Raw genomic sequence first — 16,059 nt, 5'->3', positions numbered from 1 at the left:
TTATTGCAAATGCAACTCTCTTATAGTTACTATAAGACATGTTAACTATGTCTTAATGAGTTATGTGCGACTTCTTCTGAGCGAAGACGTGGTCATACAAGGCGATCATTAGAGAACACACCTATATGAGCGACATTGATGATCACAATGTGTGAAATTTGACTAAATCTCTATAAAGCTCATGAAATTCCGAGGAGTATGACTTATAAGCTCCACCCGAGGCGAAGCCTATGTTAGCCTAGTACCGTGCCAATATTGAGTGAAACTTGCTGCACAAGGCTGGAATTCAAGGCCTAGTCCATTGTTCAGTTGATCAATGTGTGTGTGTGTGTGTGCATGCTCGCCTCGTGTCCCTGTCTTTGAACGTGTGACGGTTGGGTCGGTGCCTACCCTCTCATGCTACAAGGAGACGAGAGACATAACAGATCGAGAGTTCTCCACTCCTTTATGTCTCTCTCCCGTGACCAGTTCATTTTGATGAGTTGCTATCTAGTCCTCTTCATCCAAGTGACTACGATGCATGACCATTCAGGAGAGCAGGTCTCCGAAACTCCGTTCATCGAGAACCTACACTAGGAGACGGACGGTAAGGTTAAGGAAGTGCGTCGCCGCGGCTGCTCGTTGATGTACAAGTTCTTCATCGTCAGATTATTTTCGTCTTCACCGACCTTAGCGGATTCGGCGATCCCGACAACACCATGAGCGACCTCAACAACGAAACTGGTGTGGCGACCTTCCCGGTCATGATGTACGTGTTCATACTCTCCTATCTTGCACCAGTACTTGCTCCATATTCAGAAATCACTACAAGAGAATAGGCCCGTAGAGGCATTATTTTGGACATGTTGAGACACTTAAGTTGCCTCTACATAGTTGTAGAGGCATTTTCCACAATGTCACAAGAGTGTCACTACATCCAGTGTGAACTGTAGAGGCATTTCACAAATGTCTATAGATGACATGCAGTCACTTTGTAGAGACACACAGAGTTGTGCGTCTACGCACATAGAGGCACTTCAACATACACTTGGACGATGTATGTATAGTTATGTAGGCACTTTCATGCGACATGTTAGCTTGCCCCCAAAATCGGAGTCATCTTCTTGTGGCAAATTAGCCGTCTCTAAAAATGCATAGACATTTTTGTGAGGCATTTTATTCAGTCTTTAAAAATATGAAGACAGTGTCATATGTAATTGCCCCATATAAAATGTAGAAGCACCTTGTTATGACATTCTGTTCTAATCTTGAGACACTTGTAGTCTCTATAAAGGCATCTTGGCATGTCCTGAGTGCGACATGATATAGACATTCCCTTATGTCTTTCCCGAGATAAAGATGCAAATATACGTCCGTGCTAATATGCGTTTCCTCTCTTAAAACTAGAAATGATTGAGATTCAACAATAGCATAATACATGTACCAAATATTATTAAGACACCAGAATAAAAGATAAATGAATAGTCATTACAAAATTGAACAATATAGACACACAGAGGGTTCAGTACTTGTTAATATATAAAACACTAACAACAAAATGAATGCGCTAGATTCCCATGAAAGGGAGAACAGAAAAACATTTTACAAGCACCAAGAACGACCTCTCCTTGTTGGACAACATCATAGAGTGCACAAAAAAATAACCTTAAGAATACTACACACCACGAAATCAACTGGCCAAGCACTTCAGAGTTTCCTTCGGAGATCTTATCACCAGCCAATCTGCCACCATATAGAGTCAAATATGTAAACACTGAAATCACCAAGCCAATGTCACTTCAGCATAAAGAGCAAACTGCTGATAGAGAAATGTTGTACTCCTATGAGAGGTCCAGAGATCAAATAAATTACCTTTGTGGAATTTACTGAGATATCAAATTCAGAAAGAATTTTTTAAATCAGAAAGAATTGTTCCCTCAGTTTAAATCAAAATTTACCCTAATCCATTATCTTCTAAACCTTAGTGCAACTAGGGTCACATAATATTGGGGGAAAAGGACCAGCCGAAATTAGAGAGCAATAAATATATACATACATACATACATGCCTACTACGTGATTAACATGACAAATTGCGTCCATGCACAGGTCAAGAAGGTATCGCTAGGTATGTAGAAAAGTAATCTACTCCTAATCATGCCACTTGCAAATTGCCAATCTATTTCCACCGGAAGAAAAAACATGGCTACCTATTATCTAATAAACGGGACAATGCAGTCCCTAGAAACTGTGCTGCAACTGGCATTAGATTACCTGTACCTAAAGACCATTCTTGAAACAATTCTACAGAATCAATGATATAGCACATTTACGAAGTCCATCTATTATTCGTTACTATCACCATTGTTATCAACTGATGCCTCTTCCTGGCTCTTTGCCTTCTGGTGCTGATCAATTTTCTTCTGGTGAAACCATCGACCTTCTTTCTCAACCTGCCCTCGTCTCCTTGTTACATCCATCTGCAGGATATAGCAATACGGATATGGCTGCATTTCAGAGTGGTCAGTTTACCTCAACTATTAAGAAAAAAACATGCACATCCGAGACAGATTGGCCCAAAAGGTCCAGATTTTTTAGCAAAAATGTCAGTCTAAATGACAAGCTTAATACACAATCAGAAGATTTTATGCGTCAACATGACATATAAATGGAGATGTACTCTGAAAGCAAGAGGATTACCTGCCACCATACGCTGACGTCGAAGCCCACCGACGGGCCGAAGCCACCTGCAGCCACCACTCGTCGCGTTGCCTGGCAACGGAAACCCATCGGTCAGCACGCCGCCATTGCCGTTCAGCCGGCCGACCACGGCGCCGCCGATTCGACCCGCCGACCACGGCGGAGAGGGGGAGACGCAAAGCGCCGACCACGATGGAGAGCGGGAGACGCAAAGCGCCGACCCGCAGACCCTGGATCGCCGCTGGCCGCCCAGCCGCTCGTCGCTGCCACACTTAATTCCAACTCCCTCATCGCCGTGTGCTCTCGATTAGAAAACCACGAGGCGGAAAATCAGATGTCGGGGTTAGTGGGGAGCTCCAGAACCCCACGACCTAATTGTTTGAGAAAATAAGCCACCAGTGTAAAACAAAAAGTTACGCCAGGTCGTTCGGTGTTGCGTGGTGTAACTTTTTGTTTGGCTCGGTGTACCGATCCGTGTGAAGAATTGTTTATTTTCACACGGTGCTCTAATAACACTTCTATGTCTGATCATATGAATATATGTATAATTATTATTGAAAATTGATTAAAAAGATGACCTTTACCAACGATGACATGGCATAGTATTTTATTTTTATTTGTCTATAAAAAATACAATGAGAACAAGTAGTTGAAATATAATACTCTCTCCGCCCTAAAAAAGATGTCGTAGATATGTCTGAATTTGGATTTATTTAGTATTTTATTTTTATTTATCTATAAAAATACAATAAGAAGAAGTAGTTGAAATATAATACTCTCTCCGCCCTAAAAAATATGTCGTAGAATATGTCTGAATTTGGATTTATTTACACACTAAATCGTGTATAGATATATCTAACTCTAAATTTATACTAATTTGCAACATCTTTTTGGGACAGAGGGAGTATAATACTTGCTCTGGTTCTAGATACTTGTCTCAAGTGTGAAATCGTAGGAAACTCTGATTTGGGGAATAGATCTAGACCTATGATTCTCCAATGTAGTTGAGATGATTGATGTTGTAGATCGAGGATGTAGACGGACTCTGGTGGATAAAACAAAAGGGACTCTACATCTTTAGATTAAGGCATTTTGCAATATGTCTCTCTTCGTAAAAGAGACATATGTAACGTCTTTAGAAGATGACTCTACTATAATAGCATTCAGAAAGATGTCTCTCTTAATGTCGATACGCATAGATAACAAATATTATTAAAAGTGTCTCGAAGAAAGTGTCTCTATTGTTAAGACATTTTCAAGAATGTCTCGTGCAATGCCTTTACACGTTGACTAAGAGACATTTTTAAGAATGTCTCTAGGTTGATGTCTCCACCGCTAAGTCATTCTTTAAAGTGTCACTCCTTATGCCTCTATAGTAAATTGGATTGTGTTTTAAGAGACATAGTAGAGAGTGCCTCTATAAAAATGTCTCTACTAAACATTTTTCTTGTAGTGAATGCTAGATGTACTTAGTATGATGTCTATGATTAAGTTTGCTAGTGCGTCTGTGATGTTTTCGGTAATCAAATTCACTCATATTATTGATCGAACTCGCATGTTAAGTTTACATGTTACTATGTAAATACCCGTGGTCTTGCCATGGGTAGAAACAAAAATCCACGTCAGTTGAAAAAAAATGTGTAGACATTGTAAGAAGCTAAGAACGTTGTACCACGACAAACATGAGCGTCTTCCACCCTCTTCAACTTTCACATAACTATATATATATGCTGTGAATTTTCACGAACATCTACAACTTATAATGTGGTTGAAGTTGCCATAATGTATGATTGATGAGAAGTATGTGGTACATAAAAATCTTTTTGGTATTGATCTAAGGTTCTCTTGGAACAAAACCAAGAGGCAAAACCCCCTAGGTAAGCAACGGAAAACCACTAAGTAGTTGAAAATAGTCAAGTTATACGCCATACACGATGCAAATTACAATTTCGTCATCAGTTATTCTTCGTTTTTTTCCATGCATGGACGCATGACGCATATATACCAGAGTTTCATCGAGCACAAAACAATCAATGAAATAGGAAGATGAGAGAGAGAGAAATATTGCTGGACTGACAGAACATACCATTATATTGTTCGGAGTCGCGTGTGAAGTTTACATTCATGTTATTCGAACTATCGCTGTCAGGTTCCTCTTGTGCATGCCGCGGAACGGCAATTCCCAAGCAGCCAATCCATCTCGAACCATTGCTCTCAACTAGCTGGTTCCAAAGCTCCTTATCTCGACCACGCCGAATCAACGATGTTCCACTTAGTTGGTTCGGCCACAACAAGAAACTGTATTCTAACGGGAGCACGCGCTTATAAATAGCCCATGCACGTACATGCATTACACTACACCACAAGTTAGCTAGCCATGGAAAGCTTCAAGCTCTCTTTGCTGGTCTTCCTTCTCCCCTTCCTCCTCTTCAACCTTGTCGCCGCCGGGGATGCCGGGGAGGAGCTCGGCACGTACATCATCCACGTGCAGCCCCAGGAGAACCACCTGTTCGGCTCGACCGACGACCGAAAGGCGTTTCACCAGTCCTTCCTCCCCGAGCATGGCCGTCTCCTGCACTCGTACCACCATGTCGCCAGCGGCTTCGCGGCGCGGCTTACACGGCGGGAGCTTGACGCCATCTCCGCCATGCCCGGATTCGTGACCGCCGTGCGAGACGTGATCTACCAGACACAGACGACGCACACGCCGCGATTCCTCGGGCTTGACACGGCTCGGGGCACGAGGAACTTGTCGGTCGGTTTCGGGGAAGGCGTCATTATCGGGGTGCTCGACACCGGCGTCTTCCCCATCCACCCCTCCTTCAGCGGTAAGGGCATGCCGCCACCGCCGGCCAAGTGGAAGGGGAGGTGCGACTTCAAAGGCTCCGCATGCAACAACAAGCTCATTGGCGCTCAGACTTTCATCAGTGGCAGCCGCGCCCGCAGTCCACCGACTGACGAGGAAGGGCATGGCACGCACACTTCCAGCACTGCGGCAGGAGCCCACGTGCCGGGCGCTCAGGTGCTTGGTCAGGCCAGCGGAGACGCGTCCGGGATGGCGCCACGTGCGCACTTAGCCATGTATAAGGTTTGCAACGAAGAGGGCTGCGCCAGCGTGGACATCCTTGCCGGCATCGACGCTGCCGTGTCCGATGGCTGCGACGTCTTATCCATGTCGCTTGGCGGGCCCTCGATGCCATTCTATCAAGACAGCCTCGCCATCGGCACGTTCGCCGCCGCGGAGAAGGGTATCTTCGTCAGCATGGCGGCCGGCAACTCGGGTCCACTCCACAGCACGCTGTCAAACGAGGCGCCCTGGATGCTCACCGTCGCCGCCAGCACCATGGATCGTTTGATCCTCGCCAAGGTAATCATCGGAGGCGGACTCTCCTTTGATGGCGAGTCAGTGTACCATCCGGCGTTCAACCTCTCGGGGCCTCTCTTCTTCCCGCTTGTGTATGCCGGCGCGAGCGCGAGGCCCTTCGCCCAGTTCTGCGGCAACGGCTCGCTGGACGGCTTCGATGTGAAGGGCAAGATCGTGCTTTGCGACCGGGGCAACAACATCGGAAGGGTGGACAAGGGCGCCGAGGTGCTCAGAGCCGGAGGCGCCGGCATGATCTTGGCCAACCAGTTCATCGACGGCTACAGCACACTCGCTGACGCGCACGTTCTCCCGGCCTCGCACGTCAGCTTCGTCGCTGGACTAGAGATCAAGGCCTACATCAAATCCACGTCGAACCCGGAGGCAATGATCTCCTTCTTCCAAGGCACGGTCCTCGGCACGTCGCCAGCGCCGGCCATCACCTCCTTCTCCTCCCGCGGACCCAGCATCCAGAGCCCCGGCATTCTTAAGCCCGACATCACGGGCCCAGGCGTGAGCGTGCTTGCGGCGTGGCCATTCCAGGTCGGTCCGCCAAGGTTCGACCTCAGGCCCACCTTCAACATCATCTCCGGCACGTCCATGTCCACGCCGCACCTCAGCGGCATCGCGGCGCTGATCAAGAGCAACCACCCGGACTGGTCGCCGGCGCAGATCAAATCCGCCATCATGACCACCGCCGATGCCACCGACCGCTCCGGCACGCCGATACTCAACGAGCAGCACATTCCCGCCGACCTCTTCGCCGCCGGGGCCGGCCACGTCAACGCGGAGAAGGCCGTGGACCCCGGCTTGGTCTTTGACATTTCCACCGACGACTACATCGGCTACCTCTGCGGCAAGTACACGGACCACGAGGTCTCGGTGATCGTGCGCCGCCGGGTGCACTGCTCAGCCGTGACGGCCATCTCGGAATACGAGCTGAACTACCCGTCGGTCTCTGTACTGTTCACGCAGGAGGCGCAGATGTCTACGAAGTGGGTGTATCGCACGGCGAAGAACGTCGGAGAGGAGCCGGCGGTGTACTACCCCCACGTCGACATGCCGGCGAACAGCTGTGTGAGCGTCAGCGTATTCCCGAGCTCGCTCTCGTTCGCCCAGACGAACCACGAGCAGAGGTTCCTGATAATCGTGTCGGCGACGAATAGCAGCGCCACGGCGGTGCAGGGCGCGGTCCGCTGGGTGTCGGAGAGGCACACCGTGAGGATCCCCATTTCAGCCACCTTTGCTGCGGAATAGAGCTTTGGACTGCTTGGCAACTTCTTCCGTAACGTCAATATTTAGTTGCCTTCGACACGTTGGAGCTCGAATAGAAATGTAATAATCGTGCGTGTTGTACCTATCCGAAATAAAAGAGGAATCTTTGTCGTTAAGATTGAAAGGCTCGCCTCACCATTTGCTTTTATTATAACTATCAAATGATCTAATATGAGCTATCCTAAAAAATATATGCGTAGTTGCATTATTTGTGTTATAAACAAGAGTTACCAAGTAGGTATAGCAAAATGGACCGTGGTCTGCACCCTATAAGTCCAAAGGTTGTTGAAATAGATCACTTATTCACTACCTTAGGCGCTAAAATTCATGACAGCCAACCGAGGTGGGAAGTTGTATGGGATCAAAATGATAGACTAGATGTTGTAAGAGAGGTTCATGTTCCTAAATGGATTAAAACCATCTGTTCCTAATCCGAATCTAATGTTCCTTGATTCTTTACTGACCCACTTGTACTTGTTGTCAAAGTTTTTTCTAGTGGGTGAATCAGCTAGACGCCTCATGAATTCATCTTTGGTCCTCCCATCCGGCAGTTTGACCCATCGGTTCGGCCGCCCATAGGCACCTAACTTGAATGGACAGAGTATGGGTCATCTTTTTCGCCCACGGGTCGTACCATGGCGACCGATTAATCATGGGTAGTGTATGGGTATAAGATTGTGTCCGCTACCCATGTGTCACCCGATTAATATTTTTATTTAAATATATTTAAATATTACGTGAGATGTGAGACTCCTTTCATATGATCTACAACGTAATACTGCATCATGATGCAAACGTCTTAGCTTGTCCCTTCTCTTTTGGTGGCCATGCATCTTTCTTGTTGGCTGATACACGAAGTAGTGTTCTAGATTCCAGCCCAAGTAAATTCCTGCCGAACTAGACTTTGCAATCTTGAAGAATAGCTTGTTAGGCTTGTAACGAAACCAAGCCCATCCACATTGCATTCTCCCTCCGTTCGCGAATAAGTCTACGTTTTCCTTTTTTAGAAGTCAAATATTTTTAAAGTTGACTAAATTTTTAAATAAAAATAACAACATATTAAGTGAAAAATGCCTAATAACCTTCCTTGCCACCTTGCTAATTCTCTTCCCACCTACTACAGTTCTTTCAGTCTTCCATCTGCTTGTTTAGCACATTGGACACTCCTTAGCACTGGCATGGTCTTGTCTGAAAATTATACAACCATTGAAGCAAGCATCATAAGTATCATATCCAAGACCAACTCCTCTTGATGTACCGTTTAGCTTCATGAAATTTCATTTGCAAGTTATGGTAGTGTCAACACATATTCAAAGACAGCATTCGTCATTCCCCTAGCATTTTTTACGTTGAGCAATCTCACTAGAAACTACAGTTTAGAGAAGTTCTTGTAGCCTGGGTACAATAACAAGCCACCATCATTGACTAACCTCATATATGATTTGACATCTTCATCTTCACTTTCATCACAAATATCACTGCCTTCTTCTTTTGCTGACTATAAAGAACTTCTATCATAGGTACATTTTAAATACATCTAAGAGAAGTTGTTCACTCTCATCTCTGACATCACCAGGATCCTCTATGAACTAGATCATGTATTTGGTTCATTTCTAACAACCTGTTCCCCATGAAACAACCAACTTTTATATCCGGACATGAAACCATCACAAATAAGATGGTCCTAGACAATTTCTAAATCAAACTAGAATCTGTTGCCACATACTTTGCATGGGCAAAGGATCTTATTCTTTTCCAAGCTGTAAATTCATCATGACACCTTGGAGCTTGCATCCAAGCCTTATCCATTTTTAATGAATTCCGCTCACTATAAAATTATAAGTACAATCACAGTATAATTTTTCATGTACGTTAGTTAAATGGTTTTAGAGGTTTCCTAAAAGACATCTTAATATCCAACAATTATTCAATAAGAAATTTAGAATGCAGGGATGAAATAATTAGGGCATATAAACTAAGTTCCTATGCAGTGACGCGGGAACAACAAGCCGTGCCAATTATTCTCTCCCTAGAGTGACGCATGAATCATTCCAAGAAACCACTAATGCTCGTACACTCCAGACGCGCTACCAGAGTTGCATCGGTAGAGGAATAATTGACCAAATTATAGTGAAATTGGCAGAGAGATGAAGAGTACACACACGAAGAGGATCTCAACCCCTCGTTGTTGGAGGTTGGAAATCGTCGGAGGAACGAGCGTTGCGGATCCACCTCTGTTTCCACTCCACGCGGATCCACATTCGTTGCCACTCCACGTAGATTCACCATAGTTCCGCTCCACGCAGATAGTTGACACACCCTCGCCATGCGGATCCTCGGCGCACCCTCTACACGCGGATCCTCGGAAAGTGCAGTGGATGGAGATAGAGATCTGTGTGACAAGATGCAACACGGTGGAGGGAGGTGGAATGGTGTAGCGTTTTGGAGGGCGGTGGCGTGATGGGTCGGTGCAGGGATGTGGTGCGGTGGAGCTCGGTGATAAGGCGGAGACTTTGGGAAAACTATGAAATGATAGAGGTTACGCGGTGGAGAAGAAGAACCATTATTTCGCAATTTAGCCTCTACCCTGAAGTGGTGGACGGACTCCCTTTTGTATATTGCCAGGGTTTTCCCCGAAAGTGGTAGGCATTGAGTACCCAAACATAGGGATGGCAATGGGTACCCATCACTCGCGTACCTGCCGGGTAAAAACCCAATAGGAATATGGGTATGGGACATTACCCATGGTTTTGTAAATGGGAAAATATTATACCCATCCGGTAGAGGGGGTATGGGTATGGGATCTTAAAACCCATACCCACGTACCCATTTACCCATCTAAATCTGACAAGTGAGCCTCTGTAATATTCTAAAGTACTTAGTTTTACTCCTAATCACGCCTTTACGTTGCTAGGGTTGAACCTCACGCTTCTCGGTCTCACAGTCATTGGTAGGTTAGTGATGATTAGAGCCCTTATTATGATTGATTCATCTCATGTCATATTATTTTGATTAATTTGATGTGTTTAAGCATGGGTATTTTTACCCGCGGGTACCCATTTACCCTGCCGGGTGAAGGACATGGGAAAAACTTGTACCTGTTGGCGCCGGGTATGGGTACGGGTGACGGATATGATTGAACACGATAGGTACGGGTATGAGATGGCTCTACCCGTACCCATACCCTGCGGGTGCCATCCCTACCCAAACAGCTTATGTGCTAGGCTTCTTCAGGCAAAATACTACCCTTCTGGGCATCTGATTGACACTGCTTTCATACAGAATTCCTCTCAATGTTGGCAAGGCATAGTACATGGGCTGAACCTCCTAAAGCAGGGTATGATCCGTTGAATAAACAACAGAACAAAAGTTAAGATTTGGCGCGATAACTTGATTCCTAGGGAGCCTCAAAACTATGGGGAAAGCGTCGCGAAATAGATGGAAATGGGTGTCTGATCTCATTGAGCCAACAACTAAAATGTGGAATTAAGATCTGATTCTAAATATCTTTTATCTACCAGATGCTCGGACATATTTTACAGATCAAACTGCCTTTCTTTTCTGGAGAGGACTACCTAGCCTGACACTATGAAAAATTGGATTTGTTCACAGTTAAGAGCGCATACAGGTTGGCCATGGACCGAAAATCCAGGAACAATGATTCTAGCTTGAGTAACAAAAATGCTGGAGAAAGGGAGCTTTGGAATATGATTTAGAAGGATATCCCGCCAAAACTAGTTATCACGCCATGGTCAATTGTATTAAGGCGAAAACACTACATCAGTGTTTGAGGAAAGACTGGGACCTACCTGACAAACAAACCTTCAGATATACTGGGCAGGATTGGGTGGTAGTTCTTCTGAGTCAGATGACTGAACAGATGACTGAACGGATGCGGCTAAACTCCTACTTCTTTGGTGGAGATCTTGGCATCTACGAAATAATTTAATTTTCGACGATAGTAAGTGCAAAATTGAACAATCCTCTATTTTTTTTGCAATCTATGCTAGCTACAAATCATGACAAAACAGATATGGAGATGCTATCTGATCCAAAAGAAAAAAGGTCCATACTCCCGGAGGCTAACTGCAGAAATACAAATGATAATGAGGTACCAGGTACTTGGGCTAAGCCGAATGTGGGTTGGGTGAAATTAAACTGGGATGCCAACTATAACAAAGGAGGATGGGGTCCTATCCTTCGAAACGATACATGATAGACCTTGCTAACTGCTTGGGGCAGTATTGATAGATGTCCGTTAGAATGTCTGAAGCCATCGTGGGCCTACAGAGCATCGGAGTCATCTTGCTTGTATATGCAGGATCAATCCACATGGAAAATGATTGTTCCTCTCTAATAGAGCTTATGGGAGATGGAAGCACCAAATCCGATATATTAGGAATTGTGAGGGGTATTAGAAGCCTAATGGAAAATTTGCCAGAATACAAATTGTCAAAAATACATAGATCAAGGAACGAAGTTGCTCACCACCTAGCTAGGCTTTGTCATAGTAATGTAACTGAAGGTGTGATGTTGGGGTCAGCGCCTCCCTGCGTGGTGAGCTTGATCGAGCGTGATTGTAATGTATAATATGCTGTGTGATTAATATATAAACACACTTTAAAAAAGATAAATCAAATGATTTTTTTTTTGTAAATTCAACATATGTGATCTACAACTATAAGGTTAGCTCGAATTTAATTGAAAAATAAGTTAAGTCAAATGAAAAGGTATATTGTAAATTCAAAATATCTGACACGGAACTATAACTTTAGCTCGAATTCAAAAGATGTGTTGTTAGTATTTTAAAAATTTGTAAACAAGAGAAATATGTGATCTAGAGCTATACTTTAAGCTCGAATTTTAGTAAATATTTGTAAACAAGAGAAGTTATGATTTTTTTGCAAGAAGTTATCGTTGTAGATGTGATCAATAGCATCTTTGGAGTAGGAGGACTTGCACCCTTTACAAATGCACTAATAACTTGATAAAATTCACAGCATTCGCAGACATGTCAAACTCACAATAATACCAAATTCTATTTAAATTCAGTTGCAAAAGCATTTATAGTCACATGATAAAGTTTACAGACATCACAAACTAATGATATAACTAAATAAACATAGTCTTTGAACCAACAAGACAGAATCTAAGCAGCACCCTGCATCATCTTCAGTTTTGCTAATTCTCAGCTAGGTTTGTGCACCGGCTAGTTCTACACCATTCGATTGCATCGTGATTCATGCATTAGTTGCAAGTTGAGTTCCAACTGAGTTTTTCAGTTGCAACTGAGTTTTTCAGTTGCAAGTGGGGATGCAACTGAGATATATTTTTAATTACAAGTGGAGATATAACTAAGAAAAATGCTCCGAACTATTTGAATTCTTTTAAAATCTGTGCTAGTCATGAGTTATAACATGGATTTCAACTTTCAACTAAGATTTGATGCCATGATTTGATTAACTGAGAATGAAGCTAATTCTTAGTGGATTGAAAAGTAGGCACGCCACACACAAAAAAGGGCAGGGTATATGTACTTGCATCGCTGCCGTTGCCTGATTGGAGGAATAGACTCCGGCGCGTGTAAAAACGTACAGGTTTTCGGTAGTGACTCTGACTATCATACGGCTGGCGATCCAAGGGATCAATTTGATCTCCGGGACGCTCAGCGCGACCTATATCAGATTGGTCGCCAGTTTGTCCTGTGCATGCCTCCGAACGTACGGAAATTCCCAAGCAGCCAAATCATCTCCAATACACAGTCTTCCTCGCAAACATCTCCAGATTGTTGTGATATTTCACAGCTGCAAAGTTCCGTGTCTCGATCACACCGATGCCTACGCGGCTACGCACGTACAGCCACAACAAGAGCCTGCAATCTAACAGTAGCGTTTCACTTATAAAACCCATGCACGTACGCGCGCACTAGAACAGAGACCATCACAAGCAACTTTACCTAGCCATGGAAAGCTTCAAGCTCTGCTTGCTGGCCTTCCTTCTCCCCTTCCTCCTCCTCGCCCTTGTCGCCGCGGGAGAGACCGGAGACGAGCTTAGCGCGTACGTCATCCACGTGCAGCCCCAGGAGAGCCACCTGTTCGGCACGTCCGACGACCGGAAGGCGTTTCACCAGTCCTTTCTCCCAGAGCACGGCCGTCTGCTCCACTCGTACCACCATGTCGCTAGCGGCTTTGCGGCCCGGCTGACGCGGCGCGAGCTCGACGCGATCGCTGCCATGCCCGGGTTCCTCGCCGCGGTGCCGAACGTGATCTACCATGTGCAGACGACGCACACCCCGCAGTTCCTCGGGCTGAACACGGACCTGGGCACGAGGAACCTCTCCGTCGGGTTGGGCGACGGCGTCATCGTCGGGGTGCTCGACACTGGCATCTTTCCCAACCACCCCTCCTTCAGCGGCGCAGGCATGCCGCTGCCGCCGGCCAAGTGGAAGGGCAGGTGCGACTTCAACGGCTCCGCATGCAACAACAAGCTGATCGGCGCCCTGAGCTTCATCAGCGGCAGCAGCCCCGGCACCCCGCCGACGGACGAGGAAGGGCACGGCACACACACGTCGAGCACCGCGGCGGGAGCCATCGTGCCGGGAGCTCAGGTGCTCGGTCAGGCCAGCGGCATCGCATCCGGGATGGCGCCACGCGCGCACTTAGCCATGTACAAGGTATGCGATGACTTTGGCTGCGCCAGCGTGGACATCCTCGCGGGCATCGACGCTGCCGTGTCTGACGGCTGCGACGTCATATCCATGTCGCTGGGTGGGGAGTCGCTGCCGTTCTACCAAGACAGCATCGCCATCGGCACGTTCGCCGCCGCGGAGAAGGGGATATTCGTCAGCATGGCGGCTGGAAACTCGGGTCCACTCAACAGCACGCTGTCGAATGAGGCGCCCTGGATGCTCACCGTCGCCGCCGGCACAATGGACCGTCTGATCCTCTCCAAGGTGATCCTCGGAAACGGCGTCTCCTTCGACGGCGAGTCCGTGTACCAGCCAAACACCTCGTCGGCCGCTGTCCCCTTGGTCTACGCCGGCGCGAGCTCAACACCTTTCGCCCAGTTCTGTGGCAACGGCTCACTGGATGGCTTCGACGTCAAGGGCAAGATCGTGCTCTGCGAGCGCGGCAACAACGTCGCGAGGATTGACAAGGGCGCCGAGGTGCTGAGAGCAGGAGGCGCCGGCATGATTCTGACCAACCAGTTCATCGACGGCTACAGCACGCTCGCTGACGCGCACGTGCTCCCAGCCTCACACGTCAGTTACGCCGCGGGAGTGGCGATCAAAACCTACATCAATTCTACGGCAAACCCGACGGCCCAGATCTCATTCGGAGGCACGGTGCTCGGCACGTCGCCGGCGCCGGCAATCACCTCCTTCTCCTCCCGTGGCCCGAGCATCCAGAACCCCGGCATCCTGAAGCCCGACATCACGGGCCCCGGCGTCAGCGTTCTCGCGGCGTGGCCGTTTCAGGTCGGCCCTCCAAGGCTCGACTTCCGGCCGACCTTCAACATCATCTCCGGGACTTCCATGTCGACGCCGCACCTCAGCGGCATCGCCGCGCTGATCAAGAGCAAGCACCCAGACTGGTCGCCCGCGGCGATCAAGTCCGCCATCATGACCACCGCCGACTTCAATGACCGCTCTGGCGCACCGATTCTCAACGAGCAGCATAAGCCAGCCGACTTATTCGCCACCGGAGCCGGCTTCGTCAATCCGGAGAAGGCCGTGGACCCTGGCCTGGTCTACGACATGTACAACGATGGCTACATCGGCTACCTCTGCGGGCTGTACACTAATCGGGAGTGCTCGGTGATCGCGCGCCGCCCAGTGGACTGCAGTGCCGTGGCGGTGATCTCGCAGTCCGCGCTGAACTACCCGTCAATATCGGTGGCGTTCGTGAAGGATTGGAACCCGTTGGCTCCGGTGGTAGTCGAGCGCACGGTGAAGAACGTCGGGGAGGCGACGACGATGTACCGCGCCGAGGTCGACATGCCAGCAGGCAGCGCCGTGAACGTCACCGTTACGCCGAACGTGCTCTGGTTCGGCGGTAAGGTCCAGATGCAGAAATTCAAGGTGCTCGTGTTCCCGATAAAGGCCAGCGCCACGGCGGTGCAGGGCGCCATCCGGTGGGTGTCGGACACGCACACCGTGAGGAGTCCCGTCTCGGCCACCTTCCCCTCACACTGAGCTTGCAAGAGCTGCGTGCCTCCATCCAGTTCTATCAACATATGATTTACTTCGACAGGTTTTCAGTGGTATGAGTTGGAATAAAAAAAATGTAATGGTGCATGTTTGAGTTGATTTGTAAGACAACCCATGGCATTAGCCAAAAAACAAAGGAAATATGTAAGGTTCTTCGCTAATTTTGATATACTACGCGGAAGAAACATTAATGGAAACTTCGGAATTAATGGTGCATTTGGCTACCAAGGCTTTGCGTGCATTATTCAACAAAATCATTTGAATTTTTTAAATTCAGCATATTATCGCCTTATGTAGTGATGAATGGAGAAAATACATACAACTTGCAAATCATGAAATTTGATAGAGAAAATAAATATATTAATCGAGAAAATTTGTCCTTTACAACTTAATTGTACATACATACAGATAGAGGGGCACGAACAAAAAAATACTTAAGTACTAATGTACTTCCGACTAGCTTGAAATCCATCTAAACTTTTCCATGTACATCAACACTGATGGGTCTTCAGTGCATCACGTAGATTTTATCCAAG

The 16,059-nt window shown here is 46.9% G+C and overlaps 2 protein-coding genes across 2 annotated transcripts; both read left to right on the top strand.

The window, feature by feature from the left end:
- The first annotated feature begins 5,055 nt into the window (after positions 1-5,055).
- LOC124674429 (subtilisin-like protease) lies at positions 5,056-7,296 on the top strand. The gene has a single exon (XM_047210476.1). The coding sequence runs from the start codon at positions 5,056-5,058 to the stop codon at positions 7,294-7,296; it is 2,241 nt and encodes a 746-aa protein (XP_047066432.1).
- A 5,980-nt stretch (positions 7,297-13,276) lies between these two features.
- LOC124672252 (subtilisin-like protease) lies at positions 13,277-15,508 on the top strand. Its single transcript, XM_047208512.1, has one exon. It carries the CDS (start codon positions 13,277-13,279, stop codon positions 15,506-15,508), a length of 2,232 nt encoding a protein of 743 aa, XP_047064468.1.
- Positions 15,509-16,059: the final 551 nt, after the last annotated feature.

The sequence above is a fragment of the Lolium rigidum genome, chromosome 7, assembly GCF_022539505.1.
Source record: "Lolium rigidum isolate FL_2022 chromosome 7, APGP_CSIRO_Lrig_0.1, whole genome shotgun sequence".
Taxonomy (NCBI): Eukaryota; Viridiplantae; Streptophyta; class Magnoliopsida; order Poales; family Poaceae; genus Lolium; species Lolium rigidum.
This window is presented reverse-complemented; position numbering and strand designations above follow the sequence as displayed.

Coding starts and splice junctions, on each gene's coding strand:
- LOC124674429 (XM_047210476.1), top strand. CDS start 5,056: ATGGAAAGCTTCAAGCTCTCTTTGCTGGTCTTCCTTCTCCCCTTCCTC.
- LOC124672252 (XM_047208512.1), top strand. CDS start 13,277: ATGGAAAGCTTCAAGCTCTGCTTGCTGGCCTTCCTTCTCCCCTTCCTC.